The sequence below is a fragment of the Xenopus laevis genome, chromosome 8L (genome assembly GCF_017654675.1).
Source record: "Xenopus laevis strain J_2021 chromosome 8L, Xenopus_laevis_v10.1, whole genome shotgun sequence".
NCBI lineage: Eukaryota > Metazoa > Chordata > Amphibia > Anura > Pipidae > Xenopus > Xenopus laevis.
The window spans coordinates 12,362,723-12,390,658 of record NC_054385.1 but is presented as its reverse complement, the minus strand read 5'-3'; the positions used below and the strand labels follow the sequence as shown (position 1 = coordinate 12,390,658).

The 27,936-nt window shown below is 44.0% G+C and overlaps 2 protein-coding genes across 4 annotated transcripts; one reads left to right on the top strand and one right to left on the bottom strand.

The window, feature by feature from the left end:
• Positions 1-3,359: 3,359 nt before the first annotated feature.
• On the bottom strand, positions 3,360-15,442 carry emd.L (emerin L homeolog). 2 transcript variants are annotated; one of them, NM_001095612.3, is given in 7 exon segments: positions 3,360-4,942; positions 6,368-6,393; positions 7,033-7,100; positions 7,917-7,970; positions 9,449-9,523; positions 10,245-10,337; positions 15,402-15,442. In NM_001095612.3, coding segments are annotated over 6 exon segments (543 nt in total). In that variant the 5' UTR covers positions 10,327-10,337; positions 15,402-15,442; the 3' UTR covers positions 3,360-4,704.
• Positions 15,443-20,257: 4,815 nt separating this feature from the next.
• LOC121397100 (probable low affinity copper uptake protein 2) lies at positions 20,258-27,652 on the top strand. Of its 2 annotated transcripts, none has more exons than XM_041573241.1 (4): positions 20,258-20,646; positions 24,350-24,416; positions 25,053-25,314; positions 25,570-27,652. In XM_041573241.1, exons 1-4 carry the CDS (start codon positions 20,641-20,643, stop codon positions 25,754-25,756), a joined length of 522 nt encoding a protein of 173 aa, XP_041429175.1. In that variant the 5' UTR covers positions 20,258-20,640; the 3' UTR covers positions 25,757-27,652. The 2 variants fall into 2 exon arrangements, with proteins under 2 accessions (XP_041429175.1, XP_041429174.1); XM_041573240.1 differs by lacking the exon at positions 20,258-20,646 and adding an exon at positions 23,303-23,335.
• Positions 27,653-27,936: the final 284 nt, after the last annotated feature.

Below are 27,936 nucleotides of genomic sequence, written 5' to 3'. Positions count from 1 at the left end.
TAGCCAGAACACTATGTTCTGCTTTTCAGCTCTTTTGGTTTACACTGATTGGTTACCAGGCAATAACCAATGAGTAATTTGATGGGGGGCCACATGGGTCATAACTGTTGCTTTTGAATCTGAGCCGAATGCTGAGGATCAATTGCAAACTCACTGAACAGTTATGTCCCATGTGTTCCCCCTTCAAGTCACTGACTAACTCAGAGTTAGAGAGCTGAAAAGCAGGAAGTAGTGTTCTGGCTATTTTGTTACACATCCAATCACTCCAGCCTTTATACATTACATTTTTGGCTAACGAACTATATTAGAAACATTTTTTATTTTGCACAGCCTATTTATTTACCCAGTTTTTATTTTTACACTGAACTGTCCCATGCTTCCAGTTTCTTTTCTCTATCTGCCCTTTATCCATTATATCCTGTATGGGCCATTGTGCAGTAACTTTCTAACGCAGATTTGTATCCACTTGGGTAAAAAATTCATGTGTTTGTGACATTGAGGCCCAGCTGACTCCTGTCACTCACGTATTTAGACCCCTGATAGACAATCACAATTTGCATGCAAACTGCACCCACTTGTCATTAATAGTACTAATTAGACCAGTTTATACTAGCTGTGAGTGTAGTGGTGAGTGTAACGATGAGGGTAGGTGTGAGTGTAGCCGTAAAGTTTTCATTAGCTGGGAAACACCCTACAGATAAGAGGATGGTGTAACATGAATAGTTCACACCATATCCAATATGCCAGTTCAACAGGCAGGGGCATATTCTATAAAAGGAGAACTAAAGCCTTATAAAGAAGTAGGCTAGACGTGCTGTACATTATGTTTTGTGCTTCTGTACCAGCCCAAGGCAACCACAGCCCTTTAGCAGTACAGATCTGTGTCTCCAAAGATGCCCCAGTAGCTCCCCATCTTCTTTTCTGCTGATTCACTGCACATGCTCTGTGCTGCTGTCACTTACTGAGCTTAGGGACCCACTCACAATATACAGTACACATAGAATAGAAATGTCACACTATAAGGCTGATTAGTAATTAATACAGATAATTACTACATGGCAGCACAGAAACCAGTGCAATTAGCATCAGAATTTAATAATCAGCAAACCTGTAGCATCAGCTTATATTACAGGGGAAGCTCATTTTCTGCTGGATAATTAGTGACGACCCCTAAGCTTAGCTTCTCAACAGCTGCTCAGAGCCCACTGAGCATGTGAGTGTCACAGACACTTTCCTAAATGGTGACCCCCTGTGACAAGTTTGAAGTCCTGGATAATTGCTGCTATTGACAAGCTGAAACTTTAGCCTCGTGCAATAAGTTCAGTATATAAAACATAACATTTTTAACCATATACATTTTGAGAGTTTAGTTCTCCTTTTTAAGGGGTTGTTTACCATTTAAAGGAGAAGGAAAGTCGTTTAGCACTTGGGGGTTCCAAATGTTAGGCATCCCCAAGTGAATGTACCTGAAACCCCGGGCCGGTGCTCCTATCAGCAGAAAAGAGTGAACACCACGGAGCGCTTCTCTTCCGGCTTCTTCTTTCTTCACATTTCCCAGGGCAGACGCATGCGCAGTAGAACAAAATAGTGACTTTTTTAGTCAAAGTTCAGCTTTTCACTCTAATGCACATGTGCAGCCGCACAAAGAAGGAGGAAGAAGGAAGAGAATCGCTCCATGGTGCTCACTGGAATAACCCCGGGCCAGTGCCGTTTTCTGCTGATAGGAGCACCGGCCTGGGGTTTCAGTTAAGTAAATACATTCACTTGTGTACAAATGCCTAACATTTGGCACCCTAAGTGCTAAACGACTTTCCTTCTCCTTTAAATTAACCTTTACTATGCTGTAGAAACTAGTATTCTGAGACAATGTGCAATTGGTCTTCATTTTTTCAGTATTTATTGTTTTTCAATTATTTACCTTTTTGTTTAGCAGCTCTCCACTTTGGAATTTTAGCAACTATACGGTTGCTAGAGTCCAAATAACCCTAGCAACCGGGCAGTAGTTGGAATGAGCAAATGGAATATGTATAGGAGAGGACCTGAATAGAAAGATAAGTAACATGAACAATAAAACTGTAGCATCACAGAGCGACAGTTTTTCGGCTGCCGGAGTCGGAAGTGGAAAGCGAATTTTTCAAAAACTATAAAAAATAAAAGCACCAATTGAAAAGTTGCTAGGATATGTCTATTCTATAACACACTTAAAGGTGAGCCAGCCACCCCTATTTAAATGCAAATGTAGCGCCCCCTCCCGTGATTTTTTTCTTCCTTTTCTGCCACATGTGCCAGGTAAGAAAACACAAAAGATGGAAACCACAAAAAAACCCATTTAATTGATTAAAAAATAGTCTAAAACATGGAAGAGCTCCCTGCTCACAGGCATACATTTCACTGCAAACATATAAACAATATCTCACACTATAAGTGCTGGTAACAAGTGGTTCTTTAACAAAAGCTTATTATTATTATTATTGTCCAGCTGGGAATGAGCCGCTCCTCTGTATCTATATTGAGAGCTACAGTGCTCCCCTGGGAAATGCCAATAATTACTGGTAATGCATAATACCTATATATATATATATATATATATATATATATATATATATATATATATATATATATATATATATATATATATATATATATATATATATATATATATATAATATTGTATATAAGATGAACTCTGTATCACTGGTATTTATGTTTATTTGTGCAAAGGCTTCCTTCTTTACTTATAAATATATAATACACAAGAACCATGAATATTCTCTAAACGATATCCTTATAAACGGTGCTCTGTGATGTCATCGGTTATAATCGGAGCTTAGTGATGTCATTTCGGTCACAAGACTCTCTGAAACTTGTGTATTATGATAAATAAAGTACCCCCAGTTGCAAAATATGAGGATATTAGAAGTCCCCTATGACCTGTATAAAAAGCTTTTATACGGTCATGTCACTCCTCAGTAACTTATAATATCCTTATTATACAAGGGGGGTACTTTATTCACGATATAAAGTAGGAGTTTCAATATTTCCAGCCTGCGCAGGTTAATCATCTCCTGTAGTCTTTTGACTATGTCAGTTATAGTAGGTGTGGAAGGTTGTAGTTCAATAACTGAATAACACTTAGAAGATGAAACATCGCCATCTAGTGGCATTAATACATGGTGCTGTCTTAGGAAATGGCTTTAGCTAATATGGTAGCTCCCACCAAAACTACTTTTTTATTTTTTGGTTTCCGAAGAGTGACCAGGCCCTGACAATTGCAATTCAAGATGGCCCTGCAATACATCCAACTACCTAAGCATGTTATATTTTGCCCCAGCCCTGCTAGTACAAAAGACAGCCTATTCCCCCCCCAACATGTGAAAATGTCAATGTGCAGTCATAGACACACAATACACTCAGCCCCTGCACTTTATAGTCTATGTAAAGAATAGATATAACTATACTTGGGCACTGACAACAACGAGTGCCCTATTTAAATTAAAATGTGATTATGTTCTAAGATGCCACTAAACTTCGTTACACAATAGGCCTGTTAAAATGTCAGTGAGGTACAGTGAAAGTGTATTTTTATTTGTGTGTTTGTCATTTAGCTGTAATTCAGAAAGGACGGAAGCCCAGCGGGATCACTAAAACACAGTATAAAAACTTATATCATTCACTGTAAAGCGCATTCCTGTGGTAGTCTTATTTAAAAGTAACATTTTGCCCCAGAAAGGCCGGAGCACATATAAATAATGCGATTTTCATTCAAGCCGGCGGGAAGGCAGTTCGGGGAGATTAGTCACCCCGAAGAAGATTTGTTGCCGGGAGACTAATCTGACCGTGTTTCCATTAAAAAAACCAATTTTTTGTGATGAGGCAAATTTATTAAGCAGCCATGGATTTGCTGCGAATTTCCACTTTTCGCCGGCCACTAATGTTTTTGTGAAACTGCGGCAAAAATTCACAATAAAAAAATTGTCACGCGTCAAAATTATTCGGACGCCCATTGACTTTAATGCATTTGGACAAAATAGTCGCACGTATAAAAATTGTCACCCGCGTCAAAATTGACAGATTCACCCATCACTAGTAATAAGAGGCAGTGAAAGACCATTAGGATCTCTGCACTGTTTAAAGGAGAAGTTAACTTGAAGTCACTGGGGGGTATTTCCATTAAACTAAATTAAAAATGGGATCTTATCCCATTCATATTCCATATCTGCACAACTGAGCACTACAACACTCACACAGGGATCTACCCTGGGCTGTCCAACTCCGAAAAAAAAGCCAATATTTAAATAAATCTCTCCTCTGCTATTTTAAACCATTCACTGACTTGTCCATAGTAGAGGGCAAACCCAATACATTTTATTTAATACGCAATAACACACCATTGTTCCACATGAGGCCAATCAATAGAGCTTTACATATGTTTTGCCAATTGATTTGAGTAAGAAACGTCTTTCTTAAGCAGGTCAGTGCAGAATTGAAAGTACTTTTATATAGTATAGATTAGAATGTGATATATATATATATATATAATTTTTTTTTTTTTTTAGTGAAACCCAATAGGCAGACTACATTTTCAGCTCATGTAGAACACAGGTGGATACTGCCCCATTAAAGCCTTTGAGGCTGAAGATGGACAGCCCTGCCTTGAAGCATACTGTATTGCTGGTAGATCGTACACCACTAACGCAGATTTGATCAGTTACTCTCCAGCATGAATGGATTGTCGTCGGGTTCCTGCAGGAAGTAAAGAGCGGCCAGGAAACCAACGAACAGGAACAGGAAGAGAATCTGCAGCCACACTGGGAAGTATCTCTTGCTGGGGTTCTCTTCGTTCTGCTTCACATGGATCGGCCTGCGAGGCTCCACCCTCTGTGTTGTCCCCATTTGGCGCATCTGGGATATGGGCTGGTACGTGTTTTCTTTATAGAGTGGTCTGCAATTGAAAATAGTCAGTACATGTCAAGGCTAGGCAGAATATCCAAGACTAAGTATGAAATACTATTTGCACCAGGGCCAGAACTAGGGGTAGGCAGAAGAGGCAGTTGCTTAGGACGCAATGATAGGGGGGGGTGCTGGACAGCTACCTATAAAATTGTCTTCTACCTACCCCTAGTCCACACCCCTCAAGTCTTACTCCCCTTCCTTCCCTCTGCTGCCTACCCCTCTGTCGCTCTCCCCTCCCTCCTGTCAACCTCCCCTCCGTCGCTGTCCCCACCCTCCTCTCCTATCCATCGCTGTCCCCTCCCTCTCCTCCATCACTGTCCCCTCCCTCCTCTCCACTCCGTCGCTGTCCTCTCCCTCCTCTCCCCTCCATCTCTGTCCCCTCCCTCCTTCCTCTCCATCGATCACCCCTCCCTCCCCTCTGTCTCTCTCTCCGTCTTACCGGTTGGGTTGCCTAGGGTGCCCAGCCGGTCTGGCTTGGCCCTGCAGAGATACTAGGCATCATTTACAGGTGGGAAGCTGACCTTGTTAAGGCACTTCGTACCACCGTCAATTCCCATTGAGCACAGATCACTCCAGGACCTTGTGCTTTTCCTATGAATACAGTGCTAGCAGTGTTTGGCAGAGCTGTATTCATGAGATGTGGGCTGGAGGTAGTGTGTAGGCAATTATGACCCCAACCCATCCCATAAATTGTGCATCATTTAGACTCATGACTTAGGGAGCACAGGCAGATTTGGCCTGGGATTCAAAATCGGCCCTGGCATTTCAGGTACACATTGGCCCAAACAATCCCTCCCCCCCACAGGCACAATAATAAACAGTAACTGTCTATGGCATTTTACAGCAGCCCCTCTGGCACTTGCCAGAATCAGCAGAGTATTAGGGAGTGATGTAGATAAAGACGGGGCTGCCTTTTAAGCTGGCAAGAGGTGCAGAACACAGATATGCAATCTGATTGGCAACCCCCTAGTGAAGCTAAAGTGCAAGCATCTGCCATATTTCCCCAGCTTCCCAGGCATTCTCTTCACCGTAGTCAGACTTAGTTCATGAGCAGTAATCGACTTTTATTACTCATTCTGTACTATACATGCAGCTAGTCTCAAGAGGGGATGTCTTGGAAGTATGTGTGTGTGTGTGTGTGGGGGGGAAATATGGCAGCAGCTCTCCCTGCAGAAAGCTACTCCAGGCTGGCATGCTTTTTTAAAGAAGAGGAACGCTGGGATGATAATTGTTAGTGGGCAAATAAATCTGAGATGTGCACATTAACAGCGAACATGGGTTTATCTACATAGTCTAATAACTTCAAAACCAACTTTAAATGGTTAAAACGTGATCCCTAGTGTTCATATTATTCTAATACCATGAAAGTAACATAATACAACATTTCTCAAAGCAGGCATTTGGCAATACTCACTCTCGCTCAAGCTGATCAAAGGTGACCTGTGTGAGGAAAAAAGAAAAGAGTACGGAGATCATTTAATTGGCAAAGAAAATGAATGAGATACTGTGCAGTACAATGTTAATGGTATGTATATATACATATAAGTATTGGCCAATTATGCATGTGGTTCTCCCCTCCTCACGCATAATTGGACAATAAGTATTTATTGGCATTATACAAAGCAAAGCTGAAATAAGTTTATGTTCAGTGCTATGACTGTCCAAACTGAACCTCCTCCCTCTAAGGCTCCAGAGCAAGCTGTGAGGAGAGTGGTGGGCCGTCTGCATGGCCAGGGTCAGACTGGGGGGCCCGGGGCCCATTGGGACTGCTGTCCAGTGCCCCCTCAGGCCCCCCTACTGTGATGCGCCGAAGGTGCCGCTCTGCGCAAACGGTGCCCCCTCGGCGCGCATGCGCAGATAGCGCTGCTCTGAAAATATATTTGTTTGGAAAAGCCGAACATCGGGAGAGGGGGTCTGGCCCATGAGGGTCGGGCCCATCAGGTTTTTTCCCGGTGTCCCGATGGGCCAGTCCGACCCTGCGCATGGCCTTTACAGAACATTTGTACATTTTCACACATTTTGACACTTTGCAAGTGAAAGAACACCTATCATATAAAATGCTGCTAATACATTGCTTACTCGTGATCGTGCTTGGGGATATTGGTAGGTTCTGGTAACGGTTTTCTCTACGTAAAAATCCTCATCCTCTGTTAAAAGAAAAATATGTGCTATTTAAATTTGATTGATTGATTTATAATGAAATAATGAACCTGGCCTCATCCCCCAACATCAGCGCCCAACTTCACTAATGCTCTTGCAGTGAATGGAAGCAAATCCCACTGATAGTGTTCCAACATTTAGGTTCAGGCCACAGTGGGCGTTTTAGGGAGGTTTGGTCGCCTGGTGACTAATCGCCTCGTTTTTAAACGCTGGCTCTAATCACATGCGGCGATTCGTTTTCTGAAGTCACCAGAAGTTGCCTCACGAGGAAATTTCAGACGACTTCAGAAAACGAATCACCGCGTGTGATTAGCGCCGGGGTTTTTTCATTTTAGCCGGCGCAGAGTGAGGCAATTAGTCGCCAAGCTACCAAATCTCCCAAAAACGCCCAGTGTGGCCTGACTCTTAGTGGGAACCTTCCCAGAACCGTAGGGGCTGTTATAGCAGCAAACAGGGTCAGATTGGGGAATCCTGCGGCAAAGACTCGTTGGCCAGGCCCTCCCCCACTCTTCAGCTGCAACCCCCCTCTGGCTTTCCCTGTGTCTCACCGGCCCAGTTGGACTCTGACAGCAAAGAGAGGGGTAACTTCACATAGATACCTTTGGTCTGGGGATGTGATATTCGATCACGGTGCATGGATACTTTTGATTGTGAAGCCTTTAATGTTTACTGACACCCTCAAAGAATGGGGCCTTTTAGAAATTAGACTATAATATATAGCTGCAAACATCTACTGTGAAGAATACAGTCAATAAGAGTCAGTTTGTTCATTAGAAATATAAATGTATAAGTGATTTTCCTACCCAAGTCCTCTTCGTTCGCTCTGTTTCTGTAGTGTGTTTTGCTCTCGTAGGAACCTGAGAACAGAAAATCTGAAGCTTAAGAACAGATCATGATCAGATGCCACAAGCATGGCTAAGCCTTGTACATTTGACTGTGATTAAGTGCAATCAATGTTAGTTTTACACCAGAAATCAAAGCAAAACTATACCTATCACCTATACTGAATTAAGTTTAAATATTTTAATTGGATTGCCGTTTAAAAAAATGCACTGTTTGTAAAGTATATACCCTGTTCTGCAGTATTATTGAAGATCAATAGATCTCCCTACTGGATGGGGTCCCTGACCCCCTGGCCTGGTCAGAGATGCTGGATTATGTCAGATGCTGTAAAGGACTATTAACCCATCTTGCATTGCTGTGTGTTCACTTTCCTAAGGCATCATATACTTGTCCTTGATGCGACTGACTGTTAACAATAGACGTGATTTGGCCAATCAAATGATTGACATGCAAACGACCATAAAAAGGAAAGTGCAGTAGTGAATGACCTGACAGTACTAGTATCTCTAGTATAGGGCAACATCAGCGCTGAGCAGTATGTAGGCACTCTCAACATACATGTTAAAAATAAATAATAATATCCCCCTTTAAATATCTTAAAAGTATTTTTGTTTTCCATTTAGAGGACAAGTTAATGCAAACTCACTGGAAGGGTGCCAAAAGCATTAGGCCTCTAAGAAAGTATTTATTTATTGCCACGAAATTCGTTAGGCTCTAGCCTCCCTGCCCCATTGTCCATATTTGTAAGATTAGTCAAATATTTGCCTTTAAATTAACTTTTAGTATGATGTAGAGAGTGATATATTGGTTTTCATTTTTTATTTGTGGTTTTTTAGTTATTTTGCTTTTTATTCAGCAGCTCTCCGGTTTGCAATTTCAGCAATCCGGTTGCTAGTGTCCAAATTATCCTAGCAACCATGCATTGGTTTGACTAAGAGACTGGAATGTGAATAGAAGAGGCCTGAGTAGAAAGATGAATAGCAATAACAATACACTCGTAGCCTTACAGAGCATTTGTTTTTTTAGATAGGGTCAGTGACCCCCATTTGAAAGCTGCAAAGTGTCAGAAGAAGAAGGCAAAACAACCCTGAATAATCCGATTTGTACTTTACTGAGCATGCATGCTATTCAAGGCAGCACAAAGCATCCTTGGAATATCTGTGATGATGGTAGCGCACTGCTCAAATGGCATTGTACCCTGGGCTAGTGGACTCTTCAGGGAACAGAATCACTGGCCCTAAGGTAAGTATAACACATTGGCATTTGTATTGACTTTATGTCCATATTATATACAATATCACACATGGCCAGGCCCGGACTGGCAAACTGTGGGTTCTGGCAAATGCCAGAGGGGCTGCTGTAAGATGCCATAGACAGACACTATTTATTGGACTGTTTGGGCCTCTGCATACCTAAAATGCCAGGACCTAATTTGATTCCCAGTCCAGACCTGCATATGGCAAACATATTACTGAACTTGCATCCAGCTTACCTAGAGGATACTGATTCCTAGTTTTGCTGCGTTCATACTCATAAAGTTTCTTTTCATATAAAGTCCGAGTCGTACCTAGAAGGCGTTGCATACAAAATGTTACAATGAGAGCCGTTCAGTAAGTGAAACAAACAAGTGTTTTTCCCAAAAAAAAACAAAAAACCCCACTGCACTGGATACATGACATTAACCAACCCGCGCGGCAGTTTTTAGGATACGTTGTAGCAAAGTCACTTCTTGTGGTTTGTAAACGTCTATCTTCATTTCCTCTGAACCCTCCCAGGAAAAAGAAACTATAATTTAACATATGGAAATATATATAATATATACCTATATATATATATATATATATATATATATATATATATATATATATATATATATATATATATATATATATATATAACCAGCAATGGATATATATATATATATGCGCTATGGAATAACTTTATGTCACGTCTATTACATATATGTAGGTAGCCTCAATGTAATATTATATTTCATGTAGGGATGGACCCAATCCAGGATTTGGTTGGGTATTCAGCCTTTTTCAGCAGGATTCGGATTTGGCCGATCCGAATCCTAATTTGCAGACGTAAATTAGGGGAGGAAAGGGAAATCACATGACTTTCTGTCACAATACAGTAAAAATAAATGTTTTTCCACGTCTTCCTTTCCTGCCCTTAATTTACAAATTAGGATTTGGTTCGGTACTCGGCCAAATCTTTCACGGAGAAGGGGGGATGCGGCCGAATACCAAAAAGTAGATTGAGTGCATCCCTAATTTATGACGTACCGACAATAGGCCCGTGTGTAATGTTGCATTTCTGCAGCGTTTCAATAAGCTCATCGTCGCTCATGCGTTTATAATTTTCCATTTTGGGCAGTCCTGCAATGAAAGGAAAAAACACAAATGCTCATTCCTTGTCCTTTAAAGCATGAGAGAGAGTTTATTTTCGGGGCCTCTTGTATATTTAGGGAAATGCACTGTACATTTTGTTGATCTCTACCAGTGGGTGGTGAAAAGATGTCAGAAATGCCAACTGCATAACCTTAAAGGGGTGGTTCACCTTTAAGTTAACTTTTTAGTATGTTACAGAATGGCCAATTGTAAGCAACTTTGCAGTTGGTCTTCATTATTTGTTTTCTATACTTTTTATTACTCATCTTTCTATTCTGGCCTCTCCTATTCATATTCCAGTCTTGTATTGATATCACTGCATGGTTGCTAGGGGAATTTGGACCCTAGCAACCATATTGCTGAATTTGCAAACTGGAGAGCTGCTGAATAAAAAGTAACTCAAAAACCACAAATAATAAAAAATGAAAATCAACTGCAAATTATCCCATAATATCCATCTTTACATCATACTAAAAGTTAATTTAAGGGTCTGGCCACATGGGCAGATTCGGGGAGATTAGTCGTCAGGTGACAAATCTCCTCTTATTCACGGCGACTAATTTCCCCCCGATCTGCCTTCCGACGACTAAAATGTGAGGGCAGGCACACTGAGTGCTTCGTTTTCCGAAGTCGCCCGTAATTGCCTCACAAGGAAACTTCGGGACTTCGGAAAATGAAGCGTTCCGTGTGCCTGCCCCCAGGTGATTTTTCATTTTAGCCTGGCGACTAATCTCCCCGAATCTGCCCGTGTGGCCAGACCCTAAAGGTGAACAGCCAGTGGTCAGCTTTTTCAGTTCAGTTGGTTTCAGATAGTTCATCAGAAATAAAGACTTTTTCTAATTAATTTTTATTTTCTAATATTCAAGTGTAAAGTGTCATTTTTCACCTTTTAAAGCAGCTCTGGTAGGGAGGTCACCGACCCTGTGAACTGTTCTAAATGGATACATTTAGTTGATACATTCCTTATCTTTGTCCCTGCTGAGCTGAATCCCTGAGTTTCATTACAGGCAGCTGTTAGAATTGATACAATAGTTACTAATACCAGAGATGCTGCTGAGAAATGTATCAACTAAATGTTACACAATTGTAACAGCGCAGAATCTGCACCTGAATTACTGAGCTGCCAGACTCAAACACCAGAGACATTCAACTTTAAACTTAGATTTCGGAAAAATGGTTAAAAAAGGGAAAGTTAATTGGAGAAAGTCTTTATTTCTGGTGAACAATTTGAAAACAATCGAACTGAAAAAGTGTTTGGAAGGTGAACAGCCCCTTTAAGAAACCTCCAACAGATGGGATGTGCTAATGACACCTCACTGTGCCAATCTGTTTATGGCCCAGTCAGAGGAAAATTCCCTGGCTTCCCGCAACACCAGGCCCTTAACCTATTTACAGTATATAGATCAAGACCAAATCATGTGATACACCAGTGGCGCAACACTTCTGCAAACAAAATCACAGTCGACAGAACACGAAGGTCTTCGTTTTAAAAGGGAACTTTAAAAGTGAACAGGAAAGGAATCTATGAATTCAGATGTATGGAGTTATTCAACACATTAAGACGGGTCTTAATTTAGGGTCAGGTCTCATGGCACACTGAACTGATAAATGTATACAGCCGGCTCTAATCCTTAAACTATCCAAGACTGATCAAGTAATGAGTAGCACGGAACCATAAATCTTCCAATAATAAAATTGACTGCAATCTTAAGTTAAACTGTAGCTCACCCGATGGAGAAAATGACCTGGGTGTAAAACCCCAGGTCCGGATTCAATTTATGCACTGTGTAAGATGAAAATAATATCGGCTTCTATCGCACTCACCAAGGACGGCAGTTGGCTCGGGTGCCGTGCCCCAAACCCGTAGCTTGAGGTGAGGATACAACCAGAAAAAACATGCACGCACTCCCTGGGCCAGCCGTTGAAGTAAAAACAACGTTTATTCCATGTTTTTTTCTGGTTGTATCCACACTATGGGAACTGACTGAATCCAGACTCCTGCACAATGTTCCCTCTAAAGGTGGCCATAGACGTAACAACTACGATCTTTCTTGGCTAAGATGTTTCCAGGAAAGATCATAAGTTTCAATATACACGCGTAGAGCTGAATCAATAGAATTCTACCTGTATCTGACAATTCAGAATTCACAATGGCTGATGTTTGGGTGCCTTCAAAGGAGCGTGATCGATGAGCCGACTGATATCCAAATCTTCTGCTGATATCAGTCAGCTCATCTCCCACCATCCACACGCACCGAATATTGTACGAAAATTTTTTGGTACGATATTATCTGTGTGTCTATGGCCACCTTAAGGTGTAGGATTGGGCACGCACACACAAATTTTAAAGCGCACAAAGACATTTGTGTGAATGCACAACATTTTGCATTTATTCTGAGCAATTTTTAAAAATGCTCACACAAGTTTAAAAAGTGCACACGAAATATTTTTGCGCACATAGGCAAGAAGGATTTAGAGGGAACATTGGTCCTTGTATATTTACCACCCACCCTAATTCATTTTATTATATGTACAATTTATATCTGTCTGTCTGTGACTTATTGCCCGTGAATAACTTTCACTGATCTAAAGGCGGATCTCTCCCCGATATGCCCACATTGAAGTGGCCGATATCGGGCTGATCTGATCGTGGATCAGAATGGAGGCCAAACAGTTAGTTGGATCGTGGGACTGCATCAGCTAAAAGATGCGGCCGCGATCCAACAGGATTTTTTACCCTGCCCGATCGGCATCTGCCCGACTTTCGGACAGATATCGATCGGGGACACCCGTCGGATGGCCCCACACACGAGACAATAAGCTGCTGACTTGGCCTGTCGACAGCTTTTATCGGCCCGTTTATGGGGTCCTTAATATGCTGTGCCTTTCCAGCTTTCCTTTGTATTTTGCCTGACAAAGGGGCCTTGGTGCTCCAAAAGCTTGCACTGGATTTTTATTGTTAGCCAATGTAGGTATCACTTCTACAATACTTTTTGTTATTATCTGTTGTTCTTTTTGCTATTAGCTAACATGGTACCAAAGTTTTTGTTTTGTGCTTAATGCTGATGGTAGGGAGCGCAATGCAAGTGCACACAACCAATACTATTATTATCATTTGCTGAAAGGAGTTTACACAACCGCAAAAAAATGTAGCGAGGCTTATGGAAAACTCTATGTACAGGCTTGACATAAAGTGGTGATATGGGACAGCTGTTTACAGACAAGGACATGGGACGCGTTGCATTTAGCATTGGGGTTGTGTTTAATTAAAGGTTTCATTACATTTTCATCATTTAAATCTTGTCAGGAAAGGGAATGAAAGACAGACAGCTTATACTGAGGGAGTAAAGTGGAGAGAGGGGGGAGCATGAGGGAGGGAGGGGGAGCATGTGACACCAGACTATAAAAGTAAGACTGAGGGGAGGTACAATCCACACCCCATGCCATACTCACATTTCTGGAGAGGATGTCCCAAAATGGTTTCCATGTTACGGAAACCATTTTAGGACATCCTCCGCCAAAGTCAGTCAGCGATGCCGTCTCCTAAGCACACATAATGCAGCTTCACTTGGTATATTTCTCACCCTACAAATAAGTCTTTATTCACTCCTCGTCCTGGCGACATATCTCTCACATCTTCCCTGTCCTGACACATTACTCCTCCTTCACATCTCAGCTTTCCTGCTTTCATGGTTTCCTCCATCCTCGTCCCTCATGTTTAACCCCTCACCTCTCGTACAATAACAATCTCCTCTCTCAGCCCTCCTCCCTCTTGTTTAACCCCTCGCATCTCGTACAATAACTATCTCCTCTCTCAGCCCTCCTCCCTCATGTTTAACCCCTCGCCTCTCATACAATAACTATCTCCTCTCTCAGCCCTTGTCCCTCATGTTTAACCCCTCGCCTCTCGTACAATAACTATCTCCTCTTTTAGCCCTCGTCCCTCGTGTTTAACCCCTCGCCTCTCGTACAATAATTATCTCCTCTCTCAGCCCTTGTCCCTCATGTTTAACCCCTCGCCTCTCGTACAATAACTATCTCCTCACTCAGCCCTCGTCCCTCATGTTTAACCCCTCGCCTCTCGTACAATAACTATCTCCTCTTTTAGCCCTCGTCCCTCGTGTTTAACCCCTCGCCTCTCGTACAATAATTATCTCCTCTCTCAGCCCTTGTCCCTCATGTTTAACCCCTCGCCTCTCGTACAATAACTATCTCCTCTCTCAGCCCTCGTCCCTCATGTTTAACCCCTCGCCTCTCGTACAATAACTATCTCCTGCTCTCCGCCCTCATCCCTCATCTTTAAACCCCTCATCTCTCGTACAATAACTATCTCCTCTCTCAGCCCTCCTCCCTCATGTTTAACCCCTCGCCTCTCGTACAATAACTATTTCCTCTCTCAGCCCTCATCTTTAACCCCTCGCCTCTCGTACAAGAACTATCTCCTCCCTCAGCTCTGCATCCTCATTTGTCAGCCTTGCCTCCTTGTTCTTCAGAGTTCATCTTCCCTAGGAGCCTGGCTGACCATAAGGCTGATGAATAGGGCTGGTATTTTACAGGTCTGGTCGGTAAGAATGATGACTGATCTCAATGTTATTAATAGGGAAAAAAGTTAAATATATAGAAAGGCCGGTAGGGTGGCAACCCTACTGATGAATGAGGGGTCAAGGCTGAGGGAGGAAGGGTTGAAATGGTTAAAGTAGGAAAACTGAGACGCAGTGGTGTAACTAGATATTACTGGCCCCACAGCAAAATTACTTTTCAGGCCCCCAAAATGTCTAGAGATTGACCTGTTTTACCAATATTCATTGAAATTGTAAATAAATTAGGGCCTCATGAGGCTCCCTATACTTCCTGGGCCCCCCTGTAACATGACAGGAGGGGGAGATCTGAGAGAGTTATGCTGCCAGGACAGAGGAGTGAGCCTTTTTGGAAGATTGAGGAACATATCCAGAGAAGCCGCATTCTATGTGTTTAGGAGATTGCACAGCACAGACAGACTTTGTCTGAGAATGTCCTAAAATGGTTTCTGTATCCATAAGCCCAATCTCCTACCTTAAAGTATGGTGTCTGGCAGTTCTGACAGGGGAAGCTCCTGCACGACAGACCGGTTGTTGATTCTCAAATGCTGGAAGGGGCAGAGCCGGAACTGAGTGAGGGCTGGAGAGTAGAATAAACAGGGAGGGGATATGGTGTGGGCTGGGACGCAGATCTACCTTCCCTCCCTACACACAGGGAAAGGGTGTGTGCCAGCTGCTATAAAGAATTGTTGCTGTGTTTAAGGGTAGGACTTCATGGATGTTTTTGGCGCGATCCCACGTGCTGCAACAAAACGCATGCGACAGAAATAAGGTAAGAGAGAAATGTCTGATGAAGTCGCAGCCATGATCCGACTTCATTCGACATTTTTATCTCTTACCTTATTTCTGTGTTTTGTCGCAGTGCGTCGGATCGCGCCGAAAATGTCCATGTAGTCCTACCCTTACACCCATGTCATAGTCTTATCTATCCCAACTGTGTGGGGCTCATTTATTTGTGTGCCTCTAAAAATAAAAGGCTTTTAAAAGCCTCGTATTTATTGACAAAAGGCATTAAAAAAACCCGTATATTCCCTTCCATCTGGTCCACTTTCTGCTGCCATCTTTCCCAGGCCCTGCGGTCTTTAGCACACTGCCCTGTAGGATGGGAACCAATCAGCAGCTAGGTGGACCTAATTTGAGTTCAATTGGCCCTGGAGCAAGCTTTGGACGTGGGCCTCTATGTGATGCAGGTGGCAGTTTTGTTAGCTGGTGTAACAAAGCCTAAACCAGATCATACCTCCCAACTGTCCAGTATTCTGCGGGACAATCCCGATTTTGACATCTCAGCCCGCAGTCCCAGGTTTCTTACTGAAATGTCCTGACTTTCTCTTTGATCTCCTGATGCCAGAAAAAAATACAAAGTTTCTGAACATTAAAATAAGAGGCTTTTTGGCAGAGAGCTCAGAACACTCAGCAGCTGCACTTGGATACTTTTGTAACAATTTAAGATAATTTTGTAAAATGGACATAGTAATTAGGGCGGTGTGGTCATAAATGGGCGTGGCCAGCCTTTTTTTTTTCTTTCCGTTTTTGTCCCTCTTTTTGTTTTTCAATTGTTGGGAGGTATGAACCAGGCTGTGTCTTTGTCTATGCTATAATGTAAATCCATTTGAAAGTGCCGGCTTATTTCATCTTCAGTACCCTGAATGCGTTTGGGTCTATGATATGATACTGCTTATTGGAGCAGTCTATCACTATGGACACCGCACCCCTGCTCAGCATGAGACCAGAACTATCTACATTAGATACATGGGCCAGTGCAAAGTCCTACCCAAGAAGAGCTTACAATCTGTTCCCTACAAGTGCATATGGCTGGAGGGCTCTTGTTTTTCAGCATAGGGAAATGGAGTCAAGCTAAAAGCTGACCACTTACATTTGCCATCTATTTAGCCTCTTTGTTCTCATAGAAATAAGCAATGGCCATGAAATTGGCCAAATGTTTAGCAGCATGAGGGCCCATCGGGAGTTTTCTGACACTCAGGCCCGGGCCTAGGACGGCAAGATTTCAATGTACCAGCCGCACCACCTGCCGCAGCACCAAGGACTGCGTGCATGCCAAATTTCCTAGTCTCTTACCTGGTGCACACAAGTCCTCGGTGCAAATAGGGACAAGGGGAAGATTGTGCGCATGATTGTGGAGGCGTGTGTGCGCTTCTGCACAAGGACGTGGGGGGGTGCAGAGCAGAAACACCGCGGCCTAGGGGCGATGGAAAGACAAATCCGGCCCTGTCGACACTGAGGGATAAGCACAAAGTAGACAGGATTTGGGGTGGAATAGATTGCCCTGTTTTTTTTAATATTCAAATGTTGGAGAGATATGGTCGTACTGTGCTGGCAGGACACCGGGTGAAAACCCCAGTGGGATCCGCTGGCCCAGACCCGCTGTTAGTGCCACCTCCCAGCCCCCGGTCGTGGCCAGAAAAAAGGTAGGATTGGGGGTTTGTGGCTGGGGCGGGCCTGAGGTATCTGTCTTTGTCACTGTGTCAGGGCCCAAAAGTAGGGACCAGGGCCAGATTTGTTGTGAGGCCACAAAGGCCTGGGTCTAGGGCGGCAAAATATTAGGGGCACTGGGGAGCACAGCTCTCTGGTCCTGGCGCACATGCGTGCTCACGGGGAGGGAGGTATGCCAGTGGGCACTAGGACCACGCGGCTGGGAGCCAGATCCTCTGGGTGCCCAGCCGTGAAATCCAGCACTGCCTGGGACCCCCAGTCCGACCCTGATTATGTAGCCCTTGCAAAAGCTCACACCATGGAGTACATTATATACCCACAGAGCTGTTCCCTCTGTTTCATATCACTAAAAGCGTGACTCAATTATTTGACTACACAGGACACAAGGTGCTTTAATCACAGCTGCTTCCTGTTGACATCAGACATGGGTACCACAAGAAGCCTGAAGACCTGATAGGGAACTGAAGCCTGTCTTTTTGATTGGCTGTCCCCCCTCCTACCTGCTTCTGGCAGGGACCATAAGAACACACCCACCCCTCATTTATAACATGGGCAGATTTATAAGGAGCGCCGAGAAAGGGACCCTTTTTTTATTTGAGTTAAAATTACGTTTTTAACCCAAAGCAAAACCAGCGCCTTATATTATCATTATTTTCTTCAAAATTGGAGTGTTTATTAAATGATGCTATATGTGTCCTTTAATGGTTATGACTGAGTATTGCATAGCCCTGACATAAGTAACATTAGGGGATTTACATAAATCAAAAAGTAAAATTGGGCCCTGTAGAAAAATCCAACTTTCTGGATTAAATGCCCCTCCGTTGCAGTCTAACTTCAGTTGCGCCGTACTTGCCTTTTATCGTTACTTGGGGGGAGTAATGATTAAGGATAGAGTTGTGTTTACTATGAAAATTCGAGTTTTCAAGTTTATTTCTTTTGGTCACAATTCAAATTTTGATTTAAAAAAAAAAAAAAAGTTTTTTGAGATTTATTATACCACGAGCCTGGAAAGAGCACGAATCCACCATCCAAAACCTGTCAATGGCAGAGGTCCCTAATTTTGAAATTAGAAACCATTTGAGTTGTGAGTTCATTCGAGGTAAAAAAAAAAAAACCTCTAAAATTCGACCTTTGATAAATAACCCCCTAGGTGTTGCCACAGTAAATATATTTTATTGGAGCCCTTTCCACTTATTGTGAGATTACTTTCCAGGATTACCTGAGACTCCTGCTTTTGGGCCCTTCATTATGTATTCAAACCTGTGGGCTATAGCACAGGGCCGGAACTAGAAGTAGGCACGTGCCTAGTGTGAAAAGCTGGGGGGCGCCAGGCATGTACCTTACCTGCCTTCTACCCCTAGTTTGGTTGCCTCTCTCCTAGATTTGTGCTTCCGTGTGACTCAGGCATCAATTCACGCATGCACGTCAGCGTTAATCGTGCGTCCCTTCTAGTGGCAATTCACATATGCACGATACCAGTTGGCGCAGTGACCGACCAGGTTGCCTAGGACACTTTGGTAGGTCTGGCCTGGCTCTGCTCTAGCAGCACCCAAGGATCAACCACCATGTGCAATAGAATCAGGGCTGCCATCAGTAATCATGGGCCCCCCATACAACTGTCAGTAGGGCCCTCCCCCAGGGGGCCCCAATAATTAGAATACTTGTTTCCTGTGCTCCCTTGGGTGGTTGGCCCTGCCAGAAAGTAAAATGGGGCCCCAATGAAAAATAAAATTTCCTATACATGTGTGACCACAAGAGATGCACCGAATCCAGGATTCGGCCTTTTTCAGCAGGATTCAGATTCAGGCGAATCCTTCTGCCGGGGCTAACTGAATCCCATATGCAAATTAGGGGTGGGGAGGGAAACCATGTGACGGTTGGGTATTTGGCCAAATCTTTTTCAAAGGATTCGGGGGTTCGGGCGAATACAAAATAGGGGATTCGGTGCATGCCTAGTGACTACACCCGTTATGCCAATCTACACCTTCCCTAGCTCCACACCCTCACAGCTAGCTAAATAAAAAAACATCTTGGGGCTTCCCTCTGCCATGACTTCCAGGGTTGGACTGGAGCTTTCAGCGCTCACAACGACGAGCTGCACAACGACGAGCCCTCCTCGGGGGCCCCTCCGACCGCTAAATTACCGGCATGCCAAAAAAACGAGCAGACCTGCATTTTGCGAAAAACCACATAAAATGCCAATAGTGCATAAAATATCAAAAGCGCACAAGTAGGCCAGCAACGGGGGGCCCGGTCCACCAGGTTTTTTCCCGATACCCATCGGCCCAGTCCGACCCTGATGAGTACAGTAGAAGAATGTCGTCTCCAGCACCCCTCTGCGCTTGCTCTCTCCCCCTCCACTAATTGTTATGTGGGATGCACACTCAATACTCAGAAATAACCAAGCTCATCCTATAGTATAAGAGCAAACTTTGGGTGCACAAGACACGGTTATGTCTGGTTATACAATGTCAGCGGGGTGTCAGGCAGTGGCCTTTGTGTCAGTCCTAAACTCGTTTAATGGATCCACATTTAACCCTTTCACATGCTGAGCTGCCCTTAACGGAGTGAAAGTAAAGGGAAAGCTAACGTTAAAAGGAGGTCTATTATTTATTTCCAACACAATTATTGTAGTGCTGGGATGATCCAGTCGTATGTTGTTTATTGGTCACATGATATTCACTCACAGCTTCATTTGGACAGAAATGTTTCCTTAATAAACCTTTGATTTGAGTGAATATAAAATGTATAGTTAATAGAAATGACAGTTTTGTTACAGCAGCGCCTCCTGGCAAACAGGCACAGACTGGCAAATGCCAGAGGGGCTGCTATGAAGTCACATAGAAAGTCAGTATTTAGTGGGCAGGTGGGGGGCTGTTTGGGCCTCTGTGTACCTGAAATGCCAGGGCCTATTTTAATTCTCAGTCCGGACCTGCTGGCAAATCACTGAGCAGAGTTAACCCCTTCCCCGTCAGGTGCCACTGAGTGATATTTAACCCCCTTTTCAAACTCCTTTATTCCTGGCATTTCGTGCCAGGGCACCGGGTAACACACAGTATTAGCAGCTGACTTTCTGTGAAGCATCCGCCAGTCTATGGGACACAGTGTTAGCGCAATTAGAGCTTTCTGTTTCACCCCGCCCCTTCTCCAGAGTAGAACAGAAGTCAGACACGCCCCCTTCCCAGCATGCAGCGGGAGCCTCCAGTCAGCTGGTAATTGAGGAAGTGAGTTCAGTGATTTACTTGGAATACCAGGCTGGTGCCATGCAGGTAAGTGTCTCCCGTACTGACTTATTAGCTGCACAATTGCCCGTTGTGTGACTGGTCTTCAGCATTTCATCTCTTTTCCAATTAGGTCCCTCACAGCACTAATTAACCCCTTCCCCAGTCAGGTCCCACAGAGCAGTGTTTAACCCCTTCCTCAGTCAGGTCCCACAGAGCAGTGTTTAACCCCTTCCTCAGTCAGGTCCCACAGAGCAGTGTTTAACCCCTTCCCCAGTCAGGTCCCACAGAGCAGTGTTTAACCCCTTCCCCAGTCAGGTCCCACAGAGCAGTGTTTAACCCCTTCCTCAGTCAGGTCCCACAGAGCAGTGTTTAACCCCTTCCCCAGTCAGGTCCCACAGAGCAGTGTTTAACCCCCTTCCCCAGTTGGTCCCATAGAGCAATTATTAACCCCTTCCCCAGTCAGGTCCCACAGAGCAATAATTAACCCCTTCCCCAGTCAGGTCCCTCAGAGCAATAATTAACCCCTTCCCCAGTCAGGTCCCTCAGAGCAGTGTTTAACCCCCTTCCCCAGTTGGTCCCCATAGAGCAATTATTAACCCCTTCCCCAGTCAGGTCCCACAGAGCAATAATTAACCCCTTCCCCAGTCAGGTCCCTCAGAGCAATAATTAACCCCTTCCCCAGTCAGGTCCCTCAGAGCAGTGTTTAACCCCCTTCCCCAGTTGGTCCCATAGAGCAATTATTAACCCCTTCCCCAGTCAGGTCCCACAGAGCAATAATTAACCCCTTCCCCAGTCAGGTCCCTCACAGCACTAATTAACCCCTTCCCCAGTCAGGTCCCACAGAGCAGTGTTTAACCCCTTCCTCAGTCAGGTCCCACAGAGCAGTGTTTAACCCCTTCCCCAGTCAGGTCCCACAGAGCAGTGTTTAACCCCTTCCCCAGTCAGGTCCCACAGAGCAGTGTTTAACCCCTTCCTCAGTCAGGTCCCACAGAGCAGTGTTTAACCCCTTCCCCAGTCAGGTCCCACAGAGCAGTGTTTAACCCCCTTCCCCAGTTGGTCCCATAGAGCAATTATTAACCCCTTCCCCAGTCAGGTCCCACAGAGCAATAATTAACCCCTTCCCCAGTCAGGTCCCACAGAGCAATAATTAACCCCTTCCCCAGTCAGGTCCCTCAGAGCAATAATTAACCCCTTCCCCAGTCAGGTCCCTCAGAGCAGTGTTTAACCCCCTTCCCCAGTTGGTCCCATAGAGCAATTATTAACCCCTTCCCCAGTCAGGTCCCACAGAGCAATAATTAACCCCTTCCCCAGTCAGGTCCCTCAGAGCAATAATTAACCCCTTCCCCAGTCAGGTCCCTCAGAGCAGTGTTTAACCCCCTTCCCCAGTTGGTCCCATAGAGCAATTATTAACCCCTTCCCCAGTCAGGTCCCACAGAGCAATAATTAACCCCTTCCCCAGTCAGGTCCCTCACAGCACTAATTAACCCCTTCCCCAGTCAGGTCCCACAGAGCAGTGTTTAACCCCTTCCTCAGTCAGGTCCCACAGAGCAGTGTTTAACCCCTTCCCCAGTCAGGTCCCACAGAGCAGTGTTTAACCCCTTCCCCAGTCAGGTCCCACAGAGCAGTGTTTAACCCCTTCCTCAGTCAGGTCCCACAGAGCAGTGTTTAACCCCTTCCCCAGTCAGGTCCCACAGAGCAGTGTTTAACCCCCTTCCCCAGTTGGTCCCATAGAGCAATTATTAACCCCTTCCCCAGTCAGGTCCCACAGAGCAATAATTAACCCCTTCCCCAGTCAGGTCCCACAGAGCAATAATTAACCCCTTCCCCAGTCAGGTCCCTCAGAGCAATAATTAACCCCTTCCCCAGTCAGGTCCCTCAGAGCAGTGTTTAACCCCTTCCCCAGTCAGGTCCCACAGAGCAATAATTAACCCCTTCCCCAGTCTGGTCCCACAGAGCATTGTTTAACCCCTTCCCCAGTCAGGTCCCACAGAACAGGGTTTAACCCCTTCCCCAGTCAGGTCCCACAGAGCAATAATAAACCCCTTCCCCAGTCAGGTCCCTCAGAGCAATAATTAACCCCTTCCCCAGTCAGGTCCCTCAGAGCAGTGTTTAACCCCTTCCCCAGTCAGGTCCCACAGAGCAATAATAAACCCCTTCCCCAGTCAGGTCCCTCAGAGCAATAATTAACCCCTTCCCCAGTCAGGTCCCACAGAGCAATAATAAACCCCTTCCCCAGTCAGGTCCCTCAGAGCAATAATTAACCCCTTCCCCAGTCAGGTCCCTCAGAGCAGTGTTTAACCCCTTCCCCAGTCAGGTCCCACAGAGCAATAATTAACCCCTTCCCCAGTCAGGTCCCACAGAGCAATAATTAACCCCTTCCCCAGTCAGGTCCCTCAGAGCAGTGTTTAACCCCTTCCCCAGTCAGGTCCCACAGAGCAATAATAAACCCCTTCCCCAGTCAGGTCCCTCAGAGCAATAATTAACCCCTTCCCCAGTCAGGTCCCTCAGAGCAGTGTTTAACCCTTCCCCAGTCAGGTCCCACAGAGCAATAATTAACCCCTTCCCCAGTCAGGTCCCTCAGAGCAATAATTAACCCCTTCCCCAGTCAGGTCCCTCAGAGCAGTGTTTAACCCCTTCCCCAGTCAGGTCCCACATGACATTCCCTCCCTATGACAGATATCTCTAAGCAATCTTTGCATTATTTGCCATATCCATTATGGAGATTGTGCTGTCGGTGAGTGTAATTGCTGTTAGATTTATTGGAATTTCCCAGAAACTCTGAGATGTTAGAAATCGTTGCACTGACATGTTGATATAGGAGGGGTGACCTGTGGATATAGGAGGGGTGACCGTTGATATAGGAGGGGTGCTGTGCCTGAAAACATGTTGGTGCAGGGCACAAATACCGTCATCCATTCTGTTGCCTTCCAGCTATTATTGAGGCGCTGCTCCTAATCTGTCAGTAAGTTGCCTATGATTGGCTTCTTCTGCTTTCCCATTAATTGCAACAATTGCTGAAGACTTTTTTTTTTCCTACTGAGCATTGCTACACGTAGATACTCCCCAGATTAGTCTTTCAGTTGTATTTGGGGTGGCACGGCTTAGTCACAGGACAGTGTATGGACAACTGTATATGGGCCTTATTTATCTATATTGGCTACTGATTTACCTGGGCCTAACAATGCCTTTGTGTTATTGGCAATCAATAACTAGTCACAATGCTGGTTCAGCCCATCCCTTCTCGACTTACAACTTGTTTAAAGGGGTGGTGCACCTTTAAGTTAACTTTTAGTATGTTATAGAATGGCTAATTCTAAGCAACTTTTCAATTGGCCTTGTTTTTTTTAAATTCTGTTTATTTTTTTCAATTGTCACTGACGCCATCTAAAAACGAATGCTCTGTAAGGCTACCACTGTATTGTTATTGTTACTTTTTATTACTCCTCCTTCTTCTCAGACCTCTCCTATTCATATTCCAGTCTCTTATTCAAATCAATGCATGGTTGCTAGGGTCATTTGGACCCTAACAACCACACATTGCAAACTGGAGAACTGCCGAATAAAAAGCTAAATAACTCAAAAACCACAAATAATAAAAAATGAAAACCAATTGCAAGTTGTCTCAGAATATCACTCCCTATATAATATTAAAAGTTAATTTAAAGGGGAACAACCCCTTTAATGTCTGCTTCCCATATAAAGGGATTCATCCCAATATAACTTGAAATCGCTTTTTTGTCTCCTACAGATGCACTTTGTCTTTTCCGAGAATGTGACTCTGCTCTTTGAATTTTGGACTGTTCAGACACTGGCAGGTAAGTGATCATATCGCCAAACATAATAAGTTTTCTTAGCACCTTTACACCTCTAACTCACGTTGGTTTTGTACATCCTTTACTCTCTGTCTCTCTCTGTCTATCTGCCCCTCACTCTCTCTATCCGTCATCTTATTGTCCCTATCAAACAGTGTTGGACTGGGATGCCAGGGGCCCACCAGAAAACCTTAGACTCTGGGCCCAACAGAAAAACTTAGACCATGGGCCCACTTTCCAAACTATTATTCCTCCTCCCCTCGCTCAACCTCTTTATTTGCCTAGTCTTTTATCTACTTACTATACTCTATTCTTCCATCATTACACACTTTTTCCCATAAATAAATAGGGAATGACCATGAAATAGGCTAAATGATTAGAAGCAAGAGGCCCACTGACACCTGGGCCCACCGGGAGTTTTCCTGGTATCCCTGTGGGCCAGTCCGACACTTGCTCTCAAACCATTAATTCTGGCAAAAAAATGTATCTCTCTATCTCTCTATCTCTCTATCTCTCTCTCTCTCTCTCTATCTCTCTATCTCTCTATCTCTCTATCTCTCTATCTCTCTATCTCTCTATCTCTCTATCTCTCTATCTATCTATCCAGTTACAGTGTAAGTAAGTTCTCTCTCTTTCCAGGTCTGATACTATCCTGCCTGGTTGCCCTGGTCCTCACCGTCGTATATGAATTCTCCAAGGTCTGGAAGTCCAATCTTCTCAGCCGGGCACTGCACACCTTTCCTATAAGATCTGCCCATGAACCTACTCCATCCTCAACCCCTGACCCTGAGTCCAGCTCAAACATAGTCTCTGATCCCTTGTTGCCTCCAGCCTCCCTACCCCACCAACATGCAGTGAGACCGACGTCTGTGACTGTGGAGCGCATCCAGCCTAGTTCCAGGTACAGGATCACTATATGTACAGGGAAGGGGCCATTGACCCGTGTTGAATCCGGGTGAAAGGTTTGTGTGTTTAGTTTAAAATCACAGTTTGTTATAACTGAACGGCTCAATGCAAGATCCTGGCTATATGTACTCTAACATAGCTAGAAAGGACATGGGCTAAGTGTTCTTGTATTTTGGTTATAAGCTGTGATGGTTTCTCATAAGTTGAGACCCTCAGACTCCCTAAAAAGTTGATTTTTGTCCCTTCACAGATGGTGGTTCCTGCATTCTTTTGTCGCCCTGCTGCACATGGCCCAGGTTGTACTGGGATACATGCTCATGCTCTGTGTCATGTCCTACAATGCCGCCATCTTCATTGCAGTGCTCCTTGGATCTGGTCTTGGGTATTTTCTTGCTTTTCCACTACTTTCAAAATACCCCAAACCCCACGTTATGTAAGGGAGAGAAGTGGTGTTTAAGACGCAAATTTCCATTACCTCTGGTCTTCAGCCATTGGCTGGCTAAGGATCGAACGCGTGACGTGGATCAGAAGTGTTGTCACGCCTACCCAATGGGAAAGGTTGATGTTTGTCTTCCTAATGCTTGATTTGCACAAAGCCATGTTACAGGCCTATTAATGCACTGGTGCCTTATTTACTTATTCCCACTCAGTAACCAATTTAAAGCACAAACGTGTATTTAGGAGCATCTCTGCAGTTACAAGAAAGCTCACAGGGTTTAGGGATTTCTCAGTGGGGTGTAATGGTATCCTCTCATCCACTTGTACCACTTGGAGGGTATCATCAAACGTATCTAGCTTTAACTGGGGTTTGACAAGAAATGCAACAGGGTCGTGGGCATTTCATTGCTGCTACTTTTGCCCACGTGCCATTAAATTGCAGGCAAGAATTTAAGTTCAAGTTCTATATTATATTTTTTGTGTTTAAATCAGCTGATAACTAACTCTGGTAACTGTGTGAAGCCTTAGGGTAGGACTACACAGACATTTTCGGCGCAATTCGACTCGCTGCAACAAATGGCATGCAACGGAAATAATGTAAGAGAGAAATGTCAGATGAAGTTGCAGCGCTGATCCGATGCGACACGACTGTCCGATGCAGACGCAGCAACTTCATCCGACATTTCTGTCTCGTACCTTATTTCTGTCGCATGTGTTTTTGTATCGCTCCGAATACGTCTGTGTAGTCTTACCCTTAATCCATCAGAGCTTTGCACCATCCTGCAACCATGGGGTGAAGACATTGAGCGACCAGAGACTATAATTAACTGGGGGGCAGCAACAAAGGTTTTAAAAGCGAGTAAAATGAATAGAATACTATAAAATACACGTGTCCGTATCTGATGATGCTCTGCTGTTGCTGCCTACAGTAAAAAATCAGCTATAGCAAAAGCCTTTTCATTATGATATCATTTTATAGGGATGCACCGAATCCAGGATTCGGTTCTGGATTCGGCCCTTTTCAGCAAGATTCGGATTCGGCTGAATCCTTCTGCCCAGCCGAACCAAATTTGCATATGCAAATTAGGGGCGGGAAGGGAAATCACGTGACTTTTTGTCACAAAACAAGGAAGTAAAACATGTTTTCGCCTTCCCAACCCTAATTGGCATTTGCACATTAGGGTTCGTTAATCGGCTGAATCTTTTGCAATGGATTGAGCCGAATTCAAAATAGTGGATTCGGTGCATCCCTATTAATTTTAAAACACTAGGACCCAAGAACATATGACGATGCTTATAACTGTAACTAGACAGAGATCAGGCTGCTTTGTCATGTGACACAACCACCATATATTATGATCTTAAAGGCCGTGGTTCACCTTTACCTTAACTTTTAGTATGTTAGAATAGCTAATTCTAAGCAACTTTTCAACTGGTCTTTATTTTTTTTATAGTTTTTAAATTGTTTGCTTTCTTTTCAACTTCCAAATGGGGGTCACTGATCCCATCTAAAATCAGATGCTCTGTAAGGCTTCATACACATTTATTGTTATTTCTTACTTTTCTATTCTATTCAGGCCCTCTTCTATTCATATTCCCGTCTCTTATTAAAATCAGTTCATGGTTTCTACCCTAGCAACCAGATTGCTGAAATTGCAAACTGGAGAGCTGCTAAATAACTCAAAAACCACAAGTAATAGAAAATTAAAACCAATTGCAAATTGTCTCAGAATATCACTCTCTACATCATACTAAAAGTCAATTTAAAGGTGAGCAACTCCTTCAATCAAACAAGATTTTTGTATTGTTCGCCCCTTTCATCCCCTAACTACCCGCATAAATGTGCCACACTTCTCCATGTTTCTTATAATAAATGTTTTTTTTATTTACTATTATTATTATTAGAAGCATTTTTTTTATTTTTAAACATTTGTTTTAATAAAATATATTTTGAAAGGGGGGAAGCAGGTATGGGATATTAAAAGGCACTGTTTCATGCAGAGGCAAGTGGGAGGCCCACTAGGTGATGTTGAACCCCCACTGCCAGCTAAAGGATGCTGGAAAGTTTCGTTTAAAAACATCTGGAGGGCCTCCACTTGCACTGCACTAGTTGGTCAGGGTGAACAGGGGAGCAAGTTATCCCATTAGTAACTTTGAAGAAGATTGTGGGGCATGTTTA

Coding starts and splice junctions, on each gene's coding strand:
- LOC121397100 (XM_041573240.1), top strand. Junction 24,417..25,052: donor GACTGTTCAGACACTGGCAG/GTAAGTGATCAT, acceptor CTCTCTTTCCAG/GTCTGATACTATCCTGCCTG. Junction 25,315..25,569: donor CGCATCCAGCCTAGTTCCAG/GTACAGGATCAC, acceptor GTCCCTTCACAG/ATGGTGGTTCCTGCATTCTT.
- emd.L (XM_041572141.1), bottom strand. CDS start 10,326: ATGGAAAATTATAAACGCATGAGCGACGATGAGCTTATTGAAACGCTG. Junction 7,971..9,448: donor TAGGAATCAGTATCCTCTAG/GTAAGCTGGATG, acceptor TTCTGTTCTCAG/GTTCCTACGAGAGCAAAACA. Junction 7,101..7,916: donor AGCGAACGAAGAGGACTTGG/GTAGGAAAATCA, acceptor TTCTTTTAACAG/AGGATGAGGATTTTTACGTA.